General features: G+C 36.8%; 1 protein-coding gene across 1 annotated transcript; it reads right to left on the bottom strand.

Annotated features, from left to right (window-relative positions):
- Nucleotides 1-970: 970 nt before the first annotated feature.
- On the bottom strand, nt 971-23,860 carry HACD4 (3-hydroxyacyl-CoA dehydratase 4). The gene is made up of 7 exons (XM_032636297.1): nt 23,513-23,860; nt 22,017-22,120; nt 19,638-19,765; nt 10,264-10,376; nt 5,966-6,072; nt 3,102-3,227; nt 971-2,197 (listed from the first exon to the last, which is right to left on the bottom strand). The coding sequence occupies exons 1-7, from the start codon at nt 23,548-23,550 to the stop codon at nt 2,115-2,117; spliced, it is 699 nt and encodes a 232-aa protein (XP_032492188.1). The 5' UTR covers nt 23,551-23,860; the 3' UTR covers nt 971-2,114.
- Nucleotides 23,861-24,688: the final 828 nt, after the last annotated feature.

Consider the following 24,688-nt stretch of genomic DNA (forward strand, 5'->3'; position numbering starts at 1 on the left):
CTCATACAACTCAACATCCCAAAAAGCAATCCAATCAAAAAATTGGCAGAACTTGAATAGAGGTTTTTCTAAGAAGACATACAGATGACTAACAGGCACATGAAAAGATGCTCAACAGCACTACTTATTAGAGAAATGCAAATCAAAACCACAATGAGACATCACCTCACACCAGTCAGAATGGTCATCATCAAAAAGTCTACAAATAACAAATGTTGGCGAGGATGTGGAGAAAAGGGAACCCCTCGAACACTATTGGTAGGAATGCAAATTGGTGCAGCCACTATAGAAAAGAGTATGGAGGTTCCTTAGAAAAATTAAAAATAGAACTACCACATGACCCAGCAATTCCACTCTTGTGTATACATCCAGAAAAAACGAAAACACTAAATCGAAAAAGTACATGCACCCCAATGTTCATAGCAGGCAGCACTATTTACAATAGCCAAGACATGGAAGCAACCCAAATGCCCACCAACAGATGATTAAGAAGATGCACTATACATATAAAATGGACTATTACTTAACCATAAAAGAATGAAATTCTACCACTTACAGCAACGTGTATGGACCTGGAGAATATTATACTTACTGAAGTAAGTCAGACAGAGAAAGACAAACACTATGATATCACTTACATGTGGAATCTAACAAATAATACAAATGAATGTATATGCAAAACAGAAATAGACTCACAGGCATAGGAAACAAACTTGTGGTTACCAAAGAGGAGAGGCATGGAAGAAGGGACAAATTAAGGGTATGGGGTTAACAGATACAAACTACTATATATAAAATAGTTAAGCAACAAGGATATACTCTATAGCACAGGGAATTATACCCATTATCTTATAACAACCTATAATGGCGTATAATCTTCAAAAATACTGAATCACTATGCTGTACACTTGAACTAACATAATATTGTAAGTCAACTATACTTCAATAAAAACAAAAGCAAAATAAAATGTACAGCTTCTTAAAAGGATAATTTTAATACTTATTTTAAAGTTCCAAATATATTAACTTTATAAAGATATCAACTATCTTTATTAATACTCAATTGTTTCTTTTCATGTTTTATTTAGTGGAAATAAGATTACCCATCTTTTACAATTACATTTCCATTACCTGGTTCTTATTGTCACAAAATATTTAGTACCCTTTTTATATACTTACTGGATAATGAGATTCTATAATTCTCTCAAGAAAAGTGAATGATATACTGAAGGTACAGAAATTATTCTATTAGTCAATTATTCACATATATTTTAGAACTCCAAAGGAAGGAGCATTTTTCAAAAGTAGAAGTGATGATTTATATATGATTTATAGCAATTAGCAATAATAATTCAGTAATAATCTGAAGCATCACTGGTTCTCAATTTTCTTGCCTTATTTGAATTATTTACTATATTTTTGTACCTTTTATCTCCTTTAAGGTATGTATATGGCTTGATTAGATTTTTTTAAAAAGGAATATGGGGCATTATTTGTGAAAACGAACGTCTATTCTGTTTTCCTCAGGGCTCTCTTTTAAACCATCAAAGTCCAAATAACTTGTGTAGTATTAACAAATACTCTTTCAGGGTTTGGAAAAATGTTTAAATTTCTAAGTGTGTCTAATGTTTAAGGTGGGTCTGGGGAGAGGGACATCTGTCTATAAAATAGGTTATTCTAGAAAAATACAGAACATATTACACATCACTCCCCTCCCACAGATCAGCTGCTACTTGGGAACTCAGAAGTGAAAAGAAATATATGTAAATACATGTAATTTAGGTTAACAACTTTGGTTTCTTAGCTTAACAGAATCTACTCCAGTTAGAATCCTATTTCTCATTAACCTTACAGGAAAATAATCAGGCTTCACGCAATATAAACTTAACTTGTGTAAAATTCACAGCTTTGGTGAAACAGGTCATGAAGAGTATTCATACTAAGAACAACATGTGAGAAACACAGACTGCTGTATATGTCAAGAGTTTTGGGGAGGAGAGCAATTATTGCATGTCATGGATTTTTATGAAATACTAGGTATTTTTTTCCACCTGTGTTTACTGCAGCTGAATCCACAGCCTCTCCTTTCTTATGTCACATCAGAGTGCCATGCTTCACATTTTCTTCTTTTTAATGGGAAAGACTCTGAGGATGTCTCTTCTTTCTGAGTAAAGATGACTATAGGTAAAATACATACCTGATGTGGAGAAAGAAATGGCAAAAATTAAGACTGATTAACCATCTCTGTGGAAAGAACCATGGTTTTGAAATACAGAGTGCTGCCTGGAGTCCAGGGAGAAGGCACTTGCAAAGGAAACTCAAAGAAGGAATACTTAAAAGAGTGTCCAGATTTTCTGCAGAAGGAGAAGTAAAGCAAACTCCTCCACCTTACTGTTCTGTTTATTGCAAGGAAGGAACTTTTCTTTAGCTCTCTCCATTTCCCCTAAAATTTTACATTTGTCTTCTCTTTTATGTGTTGTTCTTACATACCTGATAGTTGTTATCTTCTAGAGGTAATAATTACCTTAAGGACTTGTGAAGGACTTGTGAAGGTTAGAGCTGGAGAAACTAAAATTTAACAACAGAAGTCTGTTTCCCAATTTTCTGGACAAATTAATTAATTGATTAGATTTTCTCAACTGTAAGTTTTTGTCCTATATATTTTTCTTGAGCCTTTAGCACCTACTCCCACTTGCCTGCTAGGAAATGCTAGCACATAAGGGCAAACAAACAGGAAACAAAACAGATATAAATGGGAAATCCAGAAATAGCCAAGTTCACTTAGTTTGACATCTAGATTTTCTTTGTAGATGCTTGTGTTTGTGAAAACTTTTATATTTCATACACAAAGCAGTTACATTTTCTGCTAGTAAAACTGTTTTTGTTCATACACTGCAAACAGTGATATATTTGATCTCATGATGACCTGCAAAAAGCATTATAACTTCTAAATATTTTACTAACAAGGTCTAGTTCGTCATGTCAGCCTTCTTTTTCCATCTCTCCCATGTTTACAGACCTTTCTACTAAGGTAGATGGCAGCACAAACCAAAAAGCACAGAAAGAATGCAAAAACAAAACAAAACAGAAAAGCCACTTACCTATAAAGAGCATCATGAGATACATTTTCAGCACATATGGGAAATAGATGGATAAGTCAAAGGGCAGCTTTGTGGAGTAAGTGCCAAATGATTCAAAATAAGGCAGTGACTGATAGATGGCAAATGCTGTTTAAAGAAAAAAAGAATCATGAAGGTTTCCCTCCTTAACTTGCTACAGAGATGTGTATATATGTATGCATAGTTGAAGGATATTCTGAATTTGATAATGACCATTTTGTGATAATTGCTGAATCCTTCTGCCAAAGCTATAGTTTGATATAGAAATCCGCTGATCAGATTGGCAAGGCCATTATAGCAGTGTGATTTGTTGAATTTTGTCCATTTTTTACTTTATTATGCCTACACAAAAATAGTTTACAGTGTTTCTTTTTTTACTGAGGTATAGTTGATGTACAATATAAGCTTCCAGTGTACAACAGAGTGATTCACAATTTTTAAAGGCTATACTCCATTTATAGTTAATATAAAATATCGGCTATATTCCCTGTGCTGTATAATATATCCTTGCAGCTTATTTATTTTATACACAGTAGTTCGTACCAAAAATTTTATCTCAAAATACCTGTCCTCTTAGCCACAAGTAGGGGTTACAGACGAATGAACATGGAAAATGCTTCATATATTCTCCTCTTGGAGTTTCATAACACGCATTGGTATAGCAGAGATTCTATCAAGTTCTGCAATAAAGAAACTGGTTTCACCCATTTCCTCAGCTTAACTGGTCTTGGAATAGCTCTTTCTTCCTCCCCATCCCAGCAGTACTTAATAAAAATTCTGAGGATTCATGTGAGAAATGCTGGCCTAAATTATTTTGAGGGAGAAGGCTCATGTCAAATAAAAAGAGATGGACATTCTATGAAATTGTGTCCCATGTATAGACTTTGTATAACATTTCATGGAATAAAATGATAATGTACTATGGTTATATAAGATGTTCTCATCAGGGTAAGCTGAGCGAAGGTACATGGAAACAATGCACTGTTTTTGCAACTTATTGTGAGTCTAAAATTATTATTTTTTAATTTCTTTTTTTTAAAAAGACAGAGGAAAACTCAGGCACCCACAGCTGTTAGAACCAGACAGTGGATTCGGCACAGAGTCTGCAACTGACACTAAAGCATGCCATCTAAGATTTCCATGGGCAGCACCTAAGTCTCTGGCATTTTATTAGTATAGTTGATTTGATTATGAACTTGGTTTTTGTCTTATATTATCAGATGGGAAACTATAGTTATTAAAAGATATTAGAATTATCAAAAGTCAAGCAGGTTTTCTTAACTACATGTTTTTATACTTTGGGACATTTGAAATATATAGAAATATATAAAGATAAAATTACTACGCTCTACCACCCAGAATTAATCATTATTGATATTTTGTTATATGTGCTTTCAAAATTTTTCTGGATAGACTTTGTTTTTTAATTGCAAGAATAAGTTTATGAAACTAATTTTAATAAAAGAATATGCATTTTATGGCAACTATATATAAACATGGCTTTCCTAAGAAAGGAGAATGCTTACAATTATGGAATAAAAAGTTTCCTATATATTTATTCATCCCTATTTTTAGGAAAATATTAGTCATATTTGTACTTTATTCCTTTATATATTCTTTATAGTATTTTTCATATTATCTAACAAATGAATGTACTTAATAAATAAATGTTTCAATGAGTGATGGATTTTGTTCTCAAATAAATGGCCAATCCATTTTTTAGTTTTCAAGAAGATTATTCCCTAGATTCTTTTGGCATAGTCTATTTGGAAACAAAACAGATTTTTAAATTATGTCTAACGTGATTTACTATAATATAAGCTCCTTTTCTCTGCTCACTGGTAGATAGACAACGTGTGGTTATATCATATATACTTTATAATTATTGCCAACATCACCATCATTTTATGTTAAATATTTCTGTATGTTTTCCCTTAGTTACTTAACATGTGCTCTCTTAATTTCTTTATGCCTTCGGTTTTCAAAAACTTTTATCATGTCTGTTTCAGAGTTCCCTACCAGTCTGCTAAATCCATTACAGAGGGAAGCATATATTCCCCAAATATCCTCAAGCTCTTTGCAAATTGATGCTTTTAATTATTTGATTTTAAGCTTTAGCTTTACATTTAGGCTAAGTAATTAGCCTACTTCACATTGTATTTAATAATTCATTGTTTATTGAGCATGTATATTGGGTGCATAAGACAAAGGAAGAAAGAAACAAAGACAACCCCAGATCCCCATGGAGCTTAGAGGCTAGACAAGGAAATAGACATTAATCAAAGAATCACACAAATGTCTAATTACAACTAAGATAGGTCTTACAAAAGAGATTCATTGGGGGAATTAATGTTGATGAGGAAATTGAGAAACGCTTCCCTGAGAAACCAATGACTCATCTAAAGGTAGAGTTAACTGTCACTGGCAGAGAGTAGGCAGCATGGTAGACGGTAAGTGGGAAGGCTAGTCCAGCCAAGGGGGAACTGAATTTCTATGCATTACAAATAATCACTGAGTCACTAAATGTTAAATCCCCTTTGGATGAGTAAACAGACTTAGAGAGGTTAAATGATTTACCCAAACTCAGCAAGTTAATGAAGTTAAAGGCCCTCAGATGTCCTCATTCCTCATCCAATATTTTGTCTATTGTGCAGAGCTGCTTCCCCCTTAAATTGACATTTTAATGTTTTGCTTCTTTGCATCAAGGGAAGTATGCCAGGAAAGATAACACCTAGTCAGCTGAACAGTAGCAAAAATAGTAACTTAATCATTAAAAAGTTTTGTGAATCATCATAATAGGATTGCTTTTGCCAGTAAGCAATACAGAAAAGTCACTCTTTTCTTACCTTCAGCGAGAACACACAAAGGATAAATTGGCATCCATAGTGTTTGACTGAGCCATGTCAAGACAGCATAGGATATTCCAATGACTGATAACATGCTGTAAGTGTACCTGAAAGGAGACAAGTTTGCTCATAAACATCATTTGCTGCTGATGTCTGGGAAATAGGAGAATACCTTACTGTGTAATTGAATACACAGATAAAACTGGAGAGTATGCAAATTTCTTACTTTATTTCCTATAATGTAAGCAGAAGAGGTAAATAATGGAGAGAGAGGAACCGTGTCAGTCTGGCTTGTCTTATGGGGTGGATCACGGATAATTATAGAGGGAAGAGAGAAAAATGTAAATCTTATCCCCCAGCAAATTACAGTTACAAGTTTCCTCAAATAGTGACTTCAATTTCACTCAGAAGCCAAGCCCATTTTATGCACAGGCTAAGTTTTTAAGACAGACAGACTTGTAAATATCTAGGTAATGAATTTTAAAAATAAAAAAAATATGTGCCATCTTGTGTGAATAATTAAAGAACTGGCCTTAGGAGCTTGTTTTGGGTATAGGAGTTGGTTTTAAACCTGCCTTTATGATGTAATAGATGAAGTAGTCAAAATCTTCTCATTTCTCAAGCCTAAGCATACATCAGCATCACTCAGAGGGCTTGCTAAAGCACAAATTGTTAGGCCCTATCTCCAGAGTGTCTGATTCAGTGGACCTGAGAATCTGTATTACAAACAAGTTCCAGGTGACGCTGATGCCACTGGTCCAGGGACCATACTTAGAACTACTGGAATAGGCAATGCATACATATGGCAAAACAAAATTCAAAACCTTGAAAACATGAATGCAGAAAAGTAAATCTTTCTCTCATTCCAGGACCCTAATTCCACTCCTCAGAGGCAATGACCAATGCCAATTTCTCATATATTCTTTCCAAAATATTTTTGCATATACTTACCTATGTGTATATATACTATATATAATATACATCAGCAGTGCAAGCACTCACAAACATAGCATGTTATCAAACTTTTTGTTCTTTACCAATATAAGGGAAAAATGGTATCTCACTGCTTTGATTTTTTTCTATTACAAGAGTAGGTAAGAATCTTTTCATATGTTTAAAAATCACTTATGATGAAGTCCAATGTATCTCTTTTTGTTGTTGCTTGTGTTTTTGGTATTAAATCTAAAAATCCATTGTCAAACCCAAGATCAAAAACATTTACCCCTATGTTTTCTTCTAAGAGTTTTATAGTTCTATCTTTTCCATTTAGATTTTCGAACCATTGAGTTAATTTTTGTATGGTGCAAAGTAAAGGACCAAATTCATTCCTTTGCATGTGGATATCTAGCTGTCCCAGCACCGTTTGACCAAAAGACTATTTTTCCCCATTGAACGACCTTGGCATCCTGTCGAAAATCAATTGACCATAAATTTGAGAGTTCATCTCTGGACTGTCAATTCTATTCCACAATATATCCTTATGTCCGTTATCACACTCTTGATGTGTGCAACTTTGGTTGCTTTGTAGTAAGTTCTGAAATTGGGAAGTGTGAATCTTCCAACTATGTTCTTTTTTGAGATTGTTTTGGCTACTCTGGGTTCCTTGGGTTTCCATATGAGTTTTAGGATCGGCTTCTCAACTCCTGCAAAGAAGCCAGCTGGGATTCTGATAGGGATTGCACTGAATCTGTAGATCAACTTGAGGAGTGTTCCATCTTAAAAACATTGTCTTCAACCCATAAACACAGAATATCTTTCCACTTATTTAGATTTTCTTTAATTTCTCTGCACAGTATTTTGTAGTTTTTAGTGTACAAGTTCTGCCCATCTTTTGTTAAATTTATGTCTAAGTACTTTATTTTTTGATGTTTTGTTTTCTTAATTTTATTTTAGGATAGGCCATTGCAAATGTGTAGAATACAATTAATTTTTGTACAGCTGACCCTTGAACAACATAGGTTTGAACTAAGTGGGTCCACTTACATGCAGATTTTTTTCAACAGTAAATACTACAGTACTACACTATCTGGGGTTGGCTGAATCCAGATGCAGAACCTAAGATACAGAGGAACCCTGTATACAAGGGGCCAACTATAAGTTATATGTGGATTTTCAACTCCGCGGAGGGTCAGCACCCCAACCCTTATGTTGTTCAAGGGTCAACTGTATATTAATTTTGTATTCTACAACTTTGCCGAACTAGCTTATTCTAATACTTTTTAGTGAATTCCTTATGATTTTTTATATACAAGATGTCACCTGCCAGTAGAGATAATTTTACTCCTTCCTTTCCAATGTGGATGCTTTTACATCATTTTCTTGCCTAACTGCCGTGCCTAGAACTTCCAGTACAATGTTGAATAGAAGAGGCAAGAGTAAACATTGTTGTCTTATTCCTATCTTTGGAAGAAAGATCAGTCTTTCATCATTAACCATTATGTTACTGTGGAGTTTTCACAGATGCTTTTATCAGGTTGAGGAAGTTGCTTTTCAAAAAGTCATTCTATGGTAAATTGGGAAGATAATTCTGCCCACATTTTACAGAGAAAAAAAATGAGCTTTAAAAAGGTTCAGTACTTAGGAATTTCACTCCTAAGTTAAGAGAAATGAAAACATATGTGCACACAAAAGCTTGTACATGGATGTTCACAGCAGCATTCCTGACCAAAAAGTAGAAACAACCCAAATGTCCATCAACTGATAAATGAATAAATAAAAATTGGTATATCAATATAATGGAATATTATTCAGCCATAAAAAGAAATAAAATACTGATACCTGTTAAAACATGGACGAACCTTGAAAACGTTATGCTAAGTGAAAGAACCCAGTCATAAAAGGCGCATATTATATGATTCCATTTATATGAAATGTCCAGAATAGGTAAATCCATACAGACAGTATGGTAGTGGTTGCCAGGGCTGGAAGGAAAAGGGAATTGGGTGCAACTGCTAATGGATTTGGGGCTTCTTTTGGGGGTGATGAAAATGTTCTCAAATTAGATAGTGGTGATGTCTTTACACATGTCTTTGAATACACTAAAATCGACAAATTTTATAGTTTAAAAGGGTAAATATTAAGGTCCATGAATTATCACATTGCTGTTATTTTTAAGGTTGTGTGATTTGCCCAAGATCACATAGCAGTGGAGGTGAGGTTCATACTGAGATCTTCCACTTCTATGTCCAAAATTCTTTCCATCACATCACGATACCACTCTCAATGCCAAAACCACTTTGTTCTCTAATGGGTCTACTGAGCTTATCTGAGACTGAATCGACACTGAAAGAGTTGGGCATACCAGAGAATGAAACATCAGAAGGCCACAGTCCCAAATGAGGCTCCATGTCTCATAAACAAAAAGTCATGGGCTACAAAACTCCCTGAAGTTTGCCCCAAGTCCACAAATCTTTCAGTTAAAAGTAAGAAATAACTAAGTTATATATAACAAAGAATTACAGTCACTTTAATTCAACAAAATATTTCATTACATTCATTCTACTTAGAATATCTTAACTCAGCCAAGTTATTGACAATATAATAAAGAATTTATATAACCTCAGCTAAAATGCTAGGTTCTTTTGTTACCCATCCACATCCAGATCTTTCAAGCAGGAGGGATAGTTCTCATTTGTGAGAGCTTGAAGTAGCAGTTAGAAGCCTCTCCAAAGTGAGCCACTGAGTAAAGGGTTGAGCAATTTTACACCATTGCTGGTAGAGATAACACACAAAGTTTTAGAATTAGAAGGAAACATAACACCATCTGGAGCAAGGGTTCTTAACCTGAGGTCCAAGGATTCCCAGTGAGTCCATGAAAGAACTTCAGTTATTTGAACCTGCTGGAATTGTATACAAATATGTTTGTGAAGGTGTGTTTTTTCCCCAGAGAGATAAGGCCCTGTATTTATGATATTCTTGAATTCCAAGAAACCAACTTTTTTAATTGTGACTATGATAGAATAAAAGTCTTGCTTTGCTTATTAAAGTAACACATACCAGAGCAATTGCAAAGAACGCCTTTCATTAACAACAGCTGCGAGGTTTATTCCAAATTGGTGTATGCCAAGTCTTCTGCTGGGAACCTGATGCAATGATTTGCTCTTGATACCATGGTAGGTTTCCATTATCTTTGATATGCCCATTATGGAAAGAACTAAAAATACATTTCCATCAAGATAAAATAATATGAAAAGGGGTTATGTATTTCTCTCTCATTCAGAGTAACCAAATGTAAGCAGCTATTACTGGCTTCACTGTAGAAAGCAATTTGGCTTTAAGAGATTATTTTGCCTCCTTACCTAACCATATCCAATACATTCCAAAAGATGAATAAAACACACACCACATATTTCTCTTGGACTTCCTCTTGACTGGTGATCACCACAAAGAGGATGATTATTCTCTCAGTGAGCTAACAAAGAAAGAGAAAAGTCAAGAATTAGGATCATCTGTTAAGCGGGTAGGTAATTTTCTAATTTTAAAAACCAGAGTTCCTCTTAAAAGTATGCTTTAAGGGCTTCCCTGGTGGCGCAGTGGTTGAGCGTCCGCCTGCTGATGCAAGGGACACAGGTTCGTGCCCCGGTCCAGGAAGATCCCACATGCCGCGGAGCGGCTAGGCCCGTGAACCATGGCCGCTGAGCCTGCGCGTCCAGAGCCTGTGCTCCGCAACGGGAGAGGCCACAACAGTGAGAGGCCCGCGTACCAAAAAAAAAAAAAAAAAAGTATGCTTTAACTATAAATATATATACTACACAGTTAACATGATCTCTGACGGAGCAGGGTTACAGACGAATTTCATTTCCTCTTTTTTGTTTTTCTGCATTCTCCAAATTATATGTAATGAATAAAAAGATAACATATTTCATCGGAATCAGGGCATGTCCCTTCTTGTGATACATGCACACATGGTTTTTACTCACTTTGACAAGCTTTTATTGAGTGTCCACTATGTATCAGATGCTAAGACTACATATATAATGAAAGCATGGTCCTTGCTACACAGGGTAGCAATGGTAGGAGAATGTGGGGCAGTAACTGTAACACAGTGTGAATAATGCTGTCATTTAAAGGGCTATATATGGGAGCACAGGGGAGGGAGATACCTGTCTGAGAAAAAGATGCAGAAAAGATTTATGGAGGCAGGCAACATTTCAGTTGGATCTTGAGGAATGGACAGGGGTTTGTCAGGTAGACTGGATAGGAGAATGGGCATCCTAGGCCAAGGGAGCAGCCTGAGCAAAGAGGCATAGGTGTGAAAACACACGGTGTGCTGGGGAGTAAGGAGAACCCCTGGGGGCTAGAGAGGATGTGCACAGAAGGGAATCCTAGGAGATAAAATTGAAAATGTGTTGGGGGCTGGGATGTGAAGAGTTTTGAATGACAGGCTGAGAAATTTCCATTTCATCCAACAGGGAAGCCCCTGTAGTTTTGGGGGTTTGGGGGAGTTTGCTTTGTTTTTAGTTTTTTTTGGTGGGGGTGGGTGGGAGGTGGGAGAAAGGGAGAAAGGGGATGCGAAATAATATAATCCTAACCCACATAAGCTAGTGGAAAATGAAAAGAATTCAACAAATTCATATTTTTCCAAGTCAGTAAGCATCTATAAATCATTAAGAATGCACACATTTATGGCTCAGCTCGTTACTGACCTCAAAATATACATTCCTCTTTCCAATCTAAATATAATGTGCCTTCTTATGCCATATTAATATACTTTGTACACTGCGTTTTTTGTTTTTAATAGAACATTTTACTTTCCTCACAATGGTCGAAGGAAAATATCCATGAGATTGAGGGAGCATATTAGTGATAAAGGAAAGATGAGGGCTGCTTTGTATTTTTCAATAGCTGTCTATATTTAAAGCGGATCAAGGACTAAAGACTGGGATAATCTATGACTTAGAATCATAGGTTGTTAGTCCTGGAAAATCACCTAGTGCAGAGAAATCCAGGATTTGCCAACGTTGGGCCACATGATCAGAAATCCACATGTAGAAGCTGTATCAGCGTGTTTATAACCACATTGGTGAGTCAAGAGGGCCCTTGCTTGGCTAAGGAAATTAGATATGATTCAAACCTTAGTCAATCAATGGAAGCTACCTACATGGCTGTTTTTCTTTTGTCAGTCTTTCTTTACAATGCCCTAGTTTCTTGATTTAACCATATTTATATAACGAATTAGATTTAACTGCAATGATAATTACCGAATGATCCAAGCTTGCTGCTATGACACCCGGCAGCCTTCAGATACAAGATCTTAGCAACAAACAAGTATTTAGGCACTGCCTAATCCTACATTTGATCAGTGCCTGCTAATTAGGAAAATTATCTAATTTTTGACAAAAATCTCAGGAGATACACACATGAATGCATATACACATATTTCTAATTACATGGCTGACTACTGAAAGAGAGAACATAAGCTACCTTTTGATAAGATGGCTCTCTAAGGGCCCTGCTAGATACTTGCCCAACCCCACCTTTTTACAAATAAGGAAACTGGGAACCAGAGAAATTAAGTGACTTGCCCATACTAGTGGCAGACCTGGAAACATATATATCCCAAGTCTCCTGGTTTCCAGAGTTGCAGGCATTCCGATTTCAGGCTGCCCCTCAACTAATGAGTAGGGAGGGAAAACTCTCCTAAAAGAGAGAGACTGGAGCTGCACGAAGAAACTCACTCTGTTTAAAATCATCACGTGAGGGACTGTGGCATGTTAGTGATGGTAACCTGACTGCAGAGAAATGAGCAATCAGCATGCCCCCCAAAACACAACCACATACATACAGGAAGGTATGTGAAGGTCCTCCTCCCATACGATGTCAGTCTAATTAATAAATTATCTGATGGTTATTTAAATCTAACTTGACCATTCAATGGTAATACAATGGGAGAATTTAGGGGGCAATATCCTTAAATTGGTAAAAAGCCAATATTTATTAGTTACTTTGGGCCACGTTCCAAACACACACCATCTCATTTAATCTCCATAACGACCCTAATAAGTGCTATTGTTATTATCTGCCTTTTACAAAGGACACTGCATTTTACAAAGTGAAAGTGACTTGCCTATAGATACGGAATCAAAGTCTAGACAATGTCATTCTAAATTCCTTGTTCTGAAACACTAAGACATTTTCGCCTTTGTTATTTTATAGGCTACACTCTCGCATAATGTCTATGTTATAGTCTATTCTAAAAAAAAAAAAAAAGCCTCTCCTGAAAAGTTAAACCTTAAAACAAGAATTTACTTGATTTTCTAAATCAACACCAAAATAATTTTGAAGAATAGACTTTTAAAATTTATTACTTTTCTTTACATATAATAGTTTGACCAGTTATTTAGAGCTTTACACTTGGGAAAATTTAGCACTTTGTCATTTTAAACAAATCCTATGAGAACATGACAATTACTAATGAATGGTCTTGTAATGTTTAGTGCAACTCAAACAGGCAGAATAAAAGCACAGTAAAAACACTGTAACTTAGGCCAAATTAAACATAGTGTTAGGGCTTCCCTGGTGGCGCAGCGGTTGAGAGTCCGCCTGCCGATGCAGGGGACACGGGTTCGTGCCCCGGTCCGGGAAGATCCCACATGCCGCGGGGCGGCTGGGCCCGTGAGCCATGGCCGCTGAGCCTGCGCATCCGGCACCTGTGCTCCGCAACGGGAGAGGCCACAACAGTGAGAGGCCCGCGTACCGAAAAAAAAAAAAAAAAAAAAAACATAGTGTTAATGTGGTTAACTCAAAAATTTGGTAACTACAAAATAAAAATATTTTTCATTTTTATGTTCTATTTGGGAATCCTGAACTCCAGATTAAGCAATGACTAAAACTGTTACTTTATAAATGGCATCTAGCAAATTAGTTATAAACTATTGAAGGAGTAAAAAATCATACTTCAACTATAGAGAGAATTTCTACAATCTTAAAAATAAATTAGTTTTAGCCTCAAAGACTATTATATTACTAAAAGGATATCCCAAACTATTTTAAGTCCTGTAAACTTTTGTTGAGAAGTTCAGAAACATACCCTTAAATGTTCAAATCACCAAATTCTTCTGTAAGACAAAAGCATCTAAATACTATTTATATATTTTTACTTATTCATAAATCAATAGATATTTATTGAGTGCACTATTCTGAATCCCGAGGGGTATAACACCATGAACAAGACCAAGTCCCAACCCTCATGGTATTTATGTCCTAGTTTGTGAGATAGACACTGTAAACAAATGTAGCATAATAGTTGAGCATTCAGGAAAACTAGCCCAAATCCATATTTTTGCTCCACCATTTACAATTTATGTGAACGTGGATAAGTTATTTAACTTTTGTGTTAAGTAATTATACTGGAGATAAAAATAAGCATAATTTAATGTAGTGATTAGTATATTTACAGGAAAATACATTTTTCTATATAATCAAGACTATCAGTGAATAAAAAAGTTAATCTCAGCATCTTTAAAATTATACTGTGAATATAGATTTATAACTATCACACTAAAGAACTCCACTGATCAAATGCAAAAAATACCAGAAAAATCGAAAATCTTACGTACAGGGTGAATTGTACATAATAATTCATTATGTACAGAGTGAATAATTCATTCTCAGGAAGCATCAAAGTTTTGGGAATCTCATAGCACAACACTATCCGCAGTACAGTTTTATCTCTAACAACTCAAAACTGGAGAGAAAATCTATATGACTTTATGGAAAAAAAAATTAAATCTAGCAATGCAAAGAAACACCTGTGTCACGGATTAAAAGAAATTAGGGTGAAACTTTGCTGTTTTCCTAAAAGGGTTTATTTTAAGACACTCTCCTTGAGTATATCCTTCATAATTGTTCTTATGAATCTGGAACTGTGAAATCTTTGGAATGATTTTTGACAAGCAGTCCCCTGCTTGTCCTTATCAGAAATAGGACGTGATATCAGTAAAAATAAAAATTGTTCTGGCAATTTGGGCTCACAAATGGAAGTCTGTAGGCACGATAATTTGGGGGTAATAACTCCCAGTGTTTTGATTTATAGATTTAAAAAATTGTGTAAAATGAAGACATGTGCAGCGATGTTTATTGGGATGCAAAGGTAAGGAGGCAGAATTTAGCCGTTATAATTCAGTTATGTATGAAGTCTTTGCATTTCTCAAAAGGTAAAGGAGTAAAGTGGATAACTCTGAGGGTTTCCTAAAGGCACATCAGCCTAATGTCATAATACAAAGGTTAGTTTTGTGGATATTTTCCCCTCTCCCTGAGTTGAAACATCCTAAAGCTATATCAATAAAAACCTCTTTCTCCGGCTTCTGCACAAGCGAAGTCAGAAGAAAGCCCTTCAAAATCAATATTTCAGGGTTGGTGGTACTTCTGCTCCATAAAAGCAAGTTGTTTTGATTAAATATACTAAAATAGTTTCCCAATTCAACTTTTTTTTAAAAATCAAGCTAATAAAATACGCAAGCTCATTTGGGAGCAAGGCGTTAGAGAGGAGAGATGCCGAGTTTTCACTTATCACTTTTAATTATAGTTATATTCTACTTTTGGACCTTTTTTACTTTCCCATTTTATAAAATTAAAACTACCAAAAGTTTACTTTATTTCCTGATATAATTTTAACTGGCATGTAATTGTTTCCAAAAATGGATGTATATAAACAACTATTTGTTATTGTTTTGCCCTTTTCCTCTAAATTGTACCTTTAAAAAATACATAAACTATACATCTCTGTGTTAACTTATTATAGTCTTATTGTCAATGGGTTCCCCCCACTTTCTTTTACCAATTATAATATTAGAAAATCAAGTGGCTCTTCCCTGTCAAAATAAAGATGTGTATAAAACATTTACAAATGTACAGAAGAAAACACAGCAAACAAACATACCCTCCTAAACACACACCACCGTCATTTGATACATGTGATTCTAATTGCTCAACTAGCTAAGAGTTCCTACCGCTTTTGGGAATTACTTATCTTGATATTTTGGAAGACCAGTTCCCAAAAAGAGAATTCCGTTGTGACTTAGCAATCTCACAAAGCTAATGTCAAAATAACACCACAAATGAGTGGACATGTTTTTCAACCTACTTGAAAGCAGCTAGACACCATGCATTTTTCCAGATACTATATGCAATCAGCTATGATTACTGTATGAGTAGCTTAGCCACATTCTTAACTAGTTTCTTCACTTAAAAGTGGGGAAACAGGAAAACCAAGAATAATTACACAACTTTAGACTTTTGTTTGGTTATTTTAAAGTTAGGGGCCTCAGAGTCATCTCATAATGAGGGAATTCTTCTAATTATCTGCAGAACTCTAATAAAAGAAGGGGGCAGAAAATGAAACTTTGGACCCGATGCTGTGTTCTTGAAGCTTTTTACAATACTATGTCCATTCTGAAAACCATAGAAAAGATAGTAAATGAATAAAAGAAACAGAGGACAGGTAAAATCTCAAAGAGATAAAAAGAGGAAGCCAAACATCACAACAAAAATTAACAATAATCAGCCCAGAATGAGAATGGTAACTGTCTTCGCTACTATGATGACCCCTGATTGCTCCTGACAACAGAAACTTAAAAATCATTTGAGCCCTATCAACAGTAGACTTTGCCACCTCACCTTTAAATAAAAAGTGTCAGTATATACTTGCCATTATTTTTTAATTACCAAACCAGGATATATTCTGATTACAGTGATCATACTTCCATAAGCCACTACAGTTTCAATTAATAGTGATTAAAATCACACTTAAATATTCTGGAATTTCTAGGACTGCAAGAAATCAGATTTCTAAGTTGTATAATACTTTCTATTTTTGGATAAGTCTACATACTTTTGGAAAGCATAAAATATATGCATATTTTCTAGACATATTCAAGATGCTCTTCTTTCTTACAAATTTAAATGTCCTGTTTCTCACTTGCATTTCCTTCTTTGGAAATAACTAAAATAACACTGCTCTTAACTTTGAAACTGCTGTTTTACCATAAAATTAATATTATCCAATTTAGCCTAATAAAGTACAAAATCCAAAAAAGTATGCCAAAAGAAAACATGACTTAGATTCAGATAAATTTGATCATACTCCAAGCAAAATAATTCCATATGACAGAATACAACTTTCATTTAACCTGGGTTGTTACTTCTGTTCTCTAAAATTAGCATTAGACGATGCTATATGCATCTTAGTTGTTAACAAATAATAAATACCAATAAATCTTTTCCTAAATAATATGCTTCTTCTGGGACATATGTGTACCCCTTTTTATTTTGTAAGGAAATACATTTAAGGCATTTCCATCTAGGTTTTGGCTAGCTGACTACTCTGTTACTAGTTTGTACTCTAAATATTGCCCCAATTTTTATTTTACATTTGATATGTCAACACTGAAAATGTCTTCATCCTAATGAATACTATTTCTCTACTTTTACTGAATAAACAAAAATCTCCCATGAACTTGCAATGCTGAGTTCTTGATAGGCTCCTCAAGTTTATACTCCGATTTCCATCTTTTCAACTTTTATGGTATTTTAAGCAAATTTTAATACAAGGATCTATGCCACTCCTTCAATCAACAAAATTTAAGGTGTATGTTTCTGTTATAAGCACTTTGCTAGGTGCTGGCAATACAATCAGATTCTGATATTTCAAATATTTTTACAATGCAAATTGGTCACATTTTGTTATCCATCTTTCCAATTTATTTTGCAAACAGTTAATATTATACTCGTGTAAATACCTTTTCTGTAAATTTTAAACATATGCTCATATAGTCACTTAACCTTTATCTCTCCTTACGGAAAATACCACTTTTTGTTTTTCTTGCCTTAATTCAGCAATGATTTAGTATACTAAATATCTACCAGTGACTTTCCCACCTTCCTTCAACCTGCCTTTAAAAGGAACAATGGTCTTCTAGGGCTAGATACAAATGATACCTAAAATAACAGCAATAGCAACCAGGTATTGTATTCTTTTTTTTTTCTTTTTTAACATCTTTATTGGAGTATAATTGCTTTACAATGGTGCGTTAGTTTCTGCTTTATAACAAATAAATCAGTTATACATATACTTATGTCCCCACATCTCTTCCCTCTTGTGTCTCCCTCTCCCCTACCCTCCCTATCTCACCCCTCTAGGTGGTCACAAAGCACCAGCTGATCTCCCTGTGCTATGCGGCTGCTTCCCACTAGCTATCGATTTTACGTTTGGTAGTGCATATATGTCCGTGCCACTCTTTCACTTTGTCCCAGCTTACCCTTCCCCCTCCCCATAACCTCAAGTCCATAAAGTCTACGTCTTTATTCCCATCTTGCCCCTAGGTTCTTCATTACCTTTTTTTTTTTTTTAGATTCCATATATATGTGTTAGCATACAGTATTTGTTTTTCTCTCTCTGACTTACTTCACACTGTACGACAGACTCTAGGTCTATCCACCTCACTACAAACAACTCAATTTCGTTTCTTTTTGTGGCTGAGTAATATTCCATTGTATATATGTGCCACATCTTCTTTATCCATTCATCTGTTGATGGACACTTAGGTTGCTTCCATGTCCTGGCTATTGTAAATAGAGCTGCGATGAACATTTTGGTACATGACTCTTTTTGAATTATGGTATTCTCAGGGTATATGCCCAGTAGGGGGATTGCTGGGTCATACGGTACCTCTATTTTTAGTTTTTTAAGGAACCTCTATACTGTTCTCCATGGTGGCTGTACCAATTTACATTCCCACCAACAGTGCAAGAGGGTTCCCTTTTCTCCACACCCTTTCCAGCATCTATTGTTTGTAGATTTTTTTTATTTATTTGTTTGTAGATTTTTTGATGATGGCCATTCTGACTAGTGTGAGGTGATACCTCATTGTAGTTTTGATTTGCATTTCTCTAATGATTAATGATGTTGAGCATTCTTTCATGTGTTTGTTGGCAATCTGTATATCTCCTTTGGAGAAATGTTTATTTAGGTCTTCTACCCATTTTTGGATTGGCTTGTTATTTTAATATTGAACTGCATGAGCTGCTTGTAAATTTTGGAGATTAATCCTTTGTCAGTTGCTTCTTTTGCAACTATTTTCTCCCATTCTAAGGGTTGTCTTTTCATCTTGTTTATGGTTTCCTTTGCTGTGCAAAAGCTTTTAAGTTTCATTAGGTCCCATGTGTTTATTTTTATTTCCATTTCTGTAAGAGGTGGGTCAAAAAGGATCTTGCTGTGATCTACGTCACAGAGTGTTCTGCCTATGTTTTCCTCTAAGAGTTTGATAGTTTCTGGCCTTACATTTATGTCTTTAATCCATTTTGAGTTTATCTTTGTGTATGGTGTTAGGGAGTGTTCTAATTTCATTCTTTTACATGTAACTGTCCAGTTTTCCCAGGACCACTTATTGAAGAGACTGTCTTTTCTCCACTGTATATTCTTGCCTCCTTTATCAAAGATAAGGTGACCATATGTGCATGTGTTTATCTCTGGGCTTTCTATCCTGTTCCATTGATCTATATTTCTGTTTTTTAAGTGTGCAGTGTTTTAGGATGAGGTAATTCTCCTTGTTAGTGATGTGGGTTGCAAATTAGCAAAGGTTGGCTTTTTCACTGCCATAAAGTCAACAGAGGCTATAAATAGAACAAAGTATGCGACAAATTCTATAATACAAATAATGCGATTAAAACCTACCTGCAGAAACTTAGGCAGAAGATGGTCTGATTCAATGCCAACATATATGTGCAGCAACTCCAAGAGGGAAATAGATTGGCAAAGTCGCATGACAAGTCCAATTGCATAAAAAGTGTCAACCATTGAATCTGTGTCCAGTGAATTAAAAAGACAGACATGGTAAGTAAAACACAGATCACAACCCAAATCTATAAAGCACTTTGAAATACAGTAGAGACTCCTTACTTCCTTTTTCTTACTACATGTGAGAAATTTCCTAAATAGATTACTAAATTACAAAGACTATGTACAAAGAAAGCACTCTATATCATTGTACATTTTAATTGCTCCTCTTCCAGAAAGGATTTAAAACTTGAAAAAGAAGGCTCCATGGCCAAAGCTAAAGCATTTATTCCCCATTTATGAGATTCTAAAGCAATCCCAGCATAAAAGTAAACAGATAGACTCTAGACTACACCAGTGAAAACAGGCTGGAAGTGAGTTTATTAAAGAAGCTGTGGTGCCCACACACAGAGATGAGAAAATACTATTTCAGAGAAGCTTTATGGAAATGAGATTAATGATGCCATGATATCAAATAACATCTTATGTGTATCTAGCATTTATGGCTCATACATATGTAGTTAGTGCTTTCTGAATTTCTGTGAGTTTTAAACACTGGAACTTGGGCCCACTGCAGAGGGCCCAAAACAAATACTGCATTTGGAGAGAGCTGAAATGGGAGGCAAACAAATGTTCGTCTAAATAGGATAAATGTGTTGGTTTAAATTTTAAATTGAAATTCTGCCATGTTAAGAATCTTCTAGGGAAGTCTTTGTTGTTTTCACTCCCTAGTGATCATTCACATGATAATAATTTATCAACCACAAAGGGTGTCTCTTCTCAGCAGCTCTATGAGATAGACATTATTATCATCCCCATTTCACAGATGATTCCTGAGGCATAGACAGTCCATGCTCTTATCCATGGCCCTGCACTTGCTGTAAGAGAATTATCAGTCACGCGGCTCCTTGAAGGAAGAAAGTAGCAGACGTTACTAGTCCAGGTGCTCGAGTGCTGTTGAGCTACTTAATTTATACATTGATTCAGGAACTGTACTGAACCCCACATAGTCCTTTTCAGCCTGCCTTCCATATGAATGGGTTGTGTTTCTTTAATAATATGTAGCTTTTATAATTATAATGGCAGGATAACAATTAAGAAATAAGTACACTGCTGACTAAGGCACTTTTCCTACTGGAAAGGCCAGGCAGCATAAGAAGGAGTTCATGCCTTGTTACTCATGTTGTGAATGACCTATAATATGCCCTCAAAGCCACAGCTAACTTCCAAGGTCTAGAAGTTATGTTTTTTCCTAAAAATATAAGGGAAGTTTTCCTAAACCCTGTGTTTTCCTCTGCTTGAGGACTCCCAACACTCATAGTTGAAATTCAAGCCTCAGGCTGTATCTTTGGAGGTTCTTAACAAAGTCAAGAATTTATCTGTAGATTTGCAGTAATGAAAAAGCAACATTTATGGTGCCACAGAAGTAGATTAATTTTCTGAGGATACATAAGTCTGAATTAATGAGCACAGCATGACTTTTCCCAGATATATCCTAGATGTTTGTTTTTAGCTGAAACCAGCAGTTGCTCAAATTGTCAAGTCATGCAACAGTTGTAAACTGTGATGACACTTACCCGTGTGGGGATGGAACGTGAAAAGAATGTTATTTTGACAGTCAGAATGTTAAATGACAGTGATTCATTTCTTGGAAAACTGAAATGCATTTAAAATCTTTACTTTTTAGGAAAGTGGAGGAAACTTATGACTTAAACCATTAATGCTAACTCCCATATAGGTGATGAGTCATCTACAAAGTGTGTCATTTTATTATGGACACACTGCCCTTTAAAGGGATCAACTAGAAGCCTGGGGAATATAAAGTTTGTCTTTCATTTGTTAGTAGTTTCCAGTTATCTGAAACCTGGGGAATAAAAAACAGAAGAATTGGTTAATTCCTGATTTCTCTGCAAAAAATGTTTTACTGGAATTTACGGATTTCCACAACACACACCAAATCTGCTAAGGTTTGGTGCAGAACCAAAAAGGAAGAGTGAAATGGCACCACCCCAATGCCATGTCTATGTTTTCAGGGCAAATGCCTACTCAGGGGGAAGCCACATACCTTTCCCTCATCTTACCTCCCCCCCTCCTCCAAAATGGTTTTGGTTTTTGCAGTAAGAACAAAGTATGCTTACTGAAAAATATGGTCACTACACTTTAGAGAAGTGAAGGCTATTAGGTGCAGTTCATAGAAGTTAAAAAAATTATTATAACCAGGACTAGGTGAAAACGAGGATTGAAAGCTAAAAATCCAAAACTGTTTTGGGCTTTTACCTTTTCCAAATGAAAAGAATCTGACTGTCATATTTGTGAATATCCATGAGTGGCCACAGAACTGGATTAAGTAGTAGATGAAAAGATAGGCATTCTTCCTATACCTACAATAAGTACAGGAAAATACTTCATTTAAACATATTAAACACTTCCTTTATAATCACCCTTTCAGCATTATACTCATCTTTTCACTAACTTACTGGCCAATCTGAGCAAGCAAGAGACAACTATTCCATATCAGAGTCTTTTACTTGGTTACCCCTCTAAACCCCATCAGATTTTGAAAGCACACACTATCTGTTAAAGTAACCATCCTGAGTTTGTTTAAAGACAAATATGGTTCTATTTCAAAATCCACTTTCATCTTTGATAAACCTCTAACCTTGCTGCTCCCCAAGGAATAAAAGTAAGCATTGCAAAGTAGGCTTTGAATATTTTTGAAAAGAAAATATGGATGGAGAGGGGCTGATGTGGTCGATATGTGTCCCTGCTAAGTGCAGAACTTGAACTTGATAACTAGTTTATAGTTAACAAGAGGGGAGTAGCAATGGTGGCATTCCCAGGTGGTGGATAATTCAATCATGGGACACACCTGACTTCTGAATGCTTTATGTGATTGGGGACAGTGTCTCACCACTGCCTATTATATTTTGCAAGAGCAGATAGCTTCCTTCACCAGACACACAGAGAAAGCAGTTTAGTCACTTGGGCCAGATATGGGAAGTCAAGTTGGCTTTTAAAATAGGTTGCTGGGGAGATGACTAAGAGAAGACTGACAGATAAACGTTTGAGGGAGTTAGAGAAAGCACCGTTTGAAGCGTTGCCTCTGGTTTCGGAAAAGCGGTGGGAGTGGCCCTGCCCAGGGTAGACAAGATTTTTCTCCTAGTTGGAGATGTGAAACCTCTGGGAAATAAGGCAAATACGTTGGGAAGCAGATACAGTGTAGCTTGATGATTTTACTTGGGCACCCCTACAGATGACTCAAGTACTACTAAATGAGTGGGGAAGAGGAATTCCTCCCTCAAACCTACAGCAGAATCACATGGTGTGTGGGTTAAACTTACACATCCCAGGCTCTACCCTCGTACCACTGGATCAGTTTTTCTGGAACTGGGCCCTGAAATCTACACGTGTGATTGGTGTTTCTGCAGCAAGTAGAGAAAGTCAAGGGAAGGGCTCCAGGTCGGCGGAGGGGGAAGAAAGAAAAAGACGGCAAGAGAGAGCACAAAAGGAAGGGTGGACACGCAGCCTGTCCTTCCATTTCCTCAGCTATAAAATGGGGGAAATAAGTTACTCTTAGGGTTGTCGAGACAACTGAATTAGCTAATACCTGTCCAGAGCCTCACGGAGTGTGGGGCCTAAGTTTGCTCGGGCGCTGGCCGGTGCTCCCCCAGCTCATCAGTATCGGCACCACCCACCGCCCCGTTCCCCACCCTCACCCCCGGCGGCCCCTCCTCCCGTAGCCCCTCCTCTCCCTGCTCTGCCGAGCGTCCTACCTGGGCTGCAGCCAGGCGGGCAGCTCCACGGGTCCCATGGGCCGCCGTCTCCAGGCCCTCCACGCCGACCGTGAAGGAACACCCGCCAGGAGCGCTGGAGGGGAGGCCGGACGGCCGGGCGCGGAAGGGCGGGGCCTCTCCTCACGCAGCAATTTACCAAAAAAAAAAAAAAAAAAGTTCCTGAAGTTCCTGCGGCGGCGGGAGCCAGCTGCACCACCACTGGCACGCCGAGGCGCGGCAGGTGCCCGAGGCTGGGCCGGCCTGGCGGGGGCCCTAACACACCCCAGTCCCAAGTTAAGGTGCACCAGGCTCCTTACCCGGCTTCCTAATCTTTGTGTTGAGACTCCGTTGCCGCCTCGTAGAAATTAACGGACCCTAACCCCTGACCCCGGAAGCGCGCAGTCAAGCCATCCCAAAGCCTGCTGGGATGCGTGAGCCCCAGGTGCCGCCTCTCATTACCCTCACCTGTGAGAGCGGTTAGGCTAGGACGATTGTGAGCAGGCCTTCCCTGACACTTTTTCAGCCAAGAGGCCTGATTCCTCAGTATCAGACATCCTTGCCCTCTCATTTCTCCTGGGTCCTCACTGATGCTTGCAAATCCTTTTATTCACGTTGTGTTCATCTCCCTATCCTTTGCCCAGCCCTCAGAAACCTCCTGATCACTCAGGCCTATGGCATCACTCTCTCCTTCATGCTCTGGTGACCCACTTGCTACTTTGCTGATAAGATCCAGACCATCTTCCAGCTTCTCTGCTTTCTAAGGGAAATATCCCCAAATAAATTTAAAACAAAACAAACAAAAAGCCAAGAAAGCACTTGCAAGTAAGCAAGACCATATACCCGATTTGGGGAGTTGGAAGGTGGTATCCCCATTTTAGCTAAAGGGAGCTGAACCTTTAAAAAATATGTTAAGGCGCTTGCCGCAGGTCACATGACTGATAAATGGCAGTATTAGAACCTCAAGGTTTTTTGTTTTTGTTTTTCCATTAGGCTAGCTATAGTTTCCTTCCTCCTAGTCCATTCTGACCTCGTACCTCATCTCTCCATTTCTCTGCACCTTCCCTCACCCCCTGCCCTGGGTCAGAAGTTCATCCCTCTCCTGCATTCACCAGTCCCTTCTCAAAGTCATTCCATCAGTTATTACCCACACCTTCTTGCATCTCCATCCTGTCCTTT

This window comes from Phocoena sinus, chromosome 6, assembly GCF_008692025.1.
Source record: "Phocoena sinus isolate mPhoSin1 chromosome 6, mPhoSin1.pri, whole genome shotgun sequence".
NCBI classification, from domain to species: domain Eukaryota; kingdom Metazoa; phylum Chordata; class Mammalia; order Artiodactyla; family Phocoenidae; genus Phocoena; species Phocoena sinus.

What these genes read in the sequence shown, in the direction of transcription:
- HACD4 (XM_032636297.1), bottom strand. Translation starts at nt 23,550, where the DNA reads ATGGGACCCGTGGAGCTGCCCGCCTGGCTGCAGCCCAG. An exon ending in ATTCTTTTCATTTGGAAAAG is followed by an intron (nt 19,766 to 22,016) that starts GTAAAAGCCCAA and finishes CACTGGACACAG; the next exon opens with ATTCAATGGTTGACACTTTT. An exon ending in AATGTATTGGATATGGTTAG is followed by an intron (nt 6,073 to 10,263) that starts GTAAGGAGGCAA and finishes GTCTCCTTTCAG; the next exon opens with GTACACTTACAGCATGTTAT.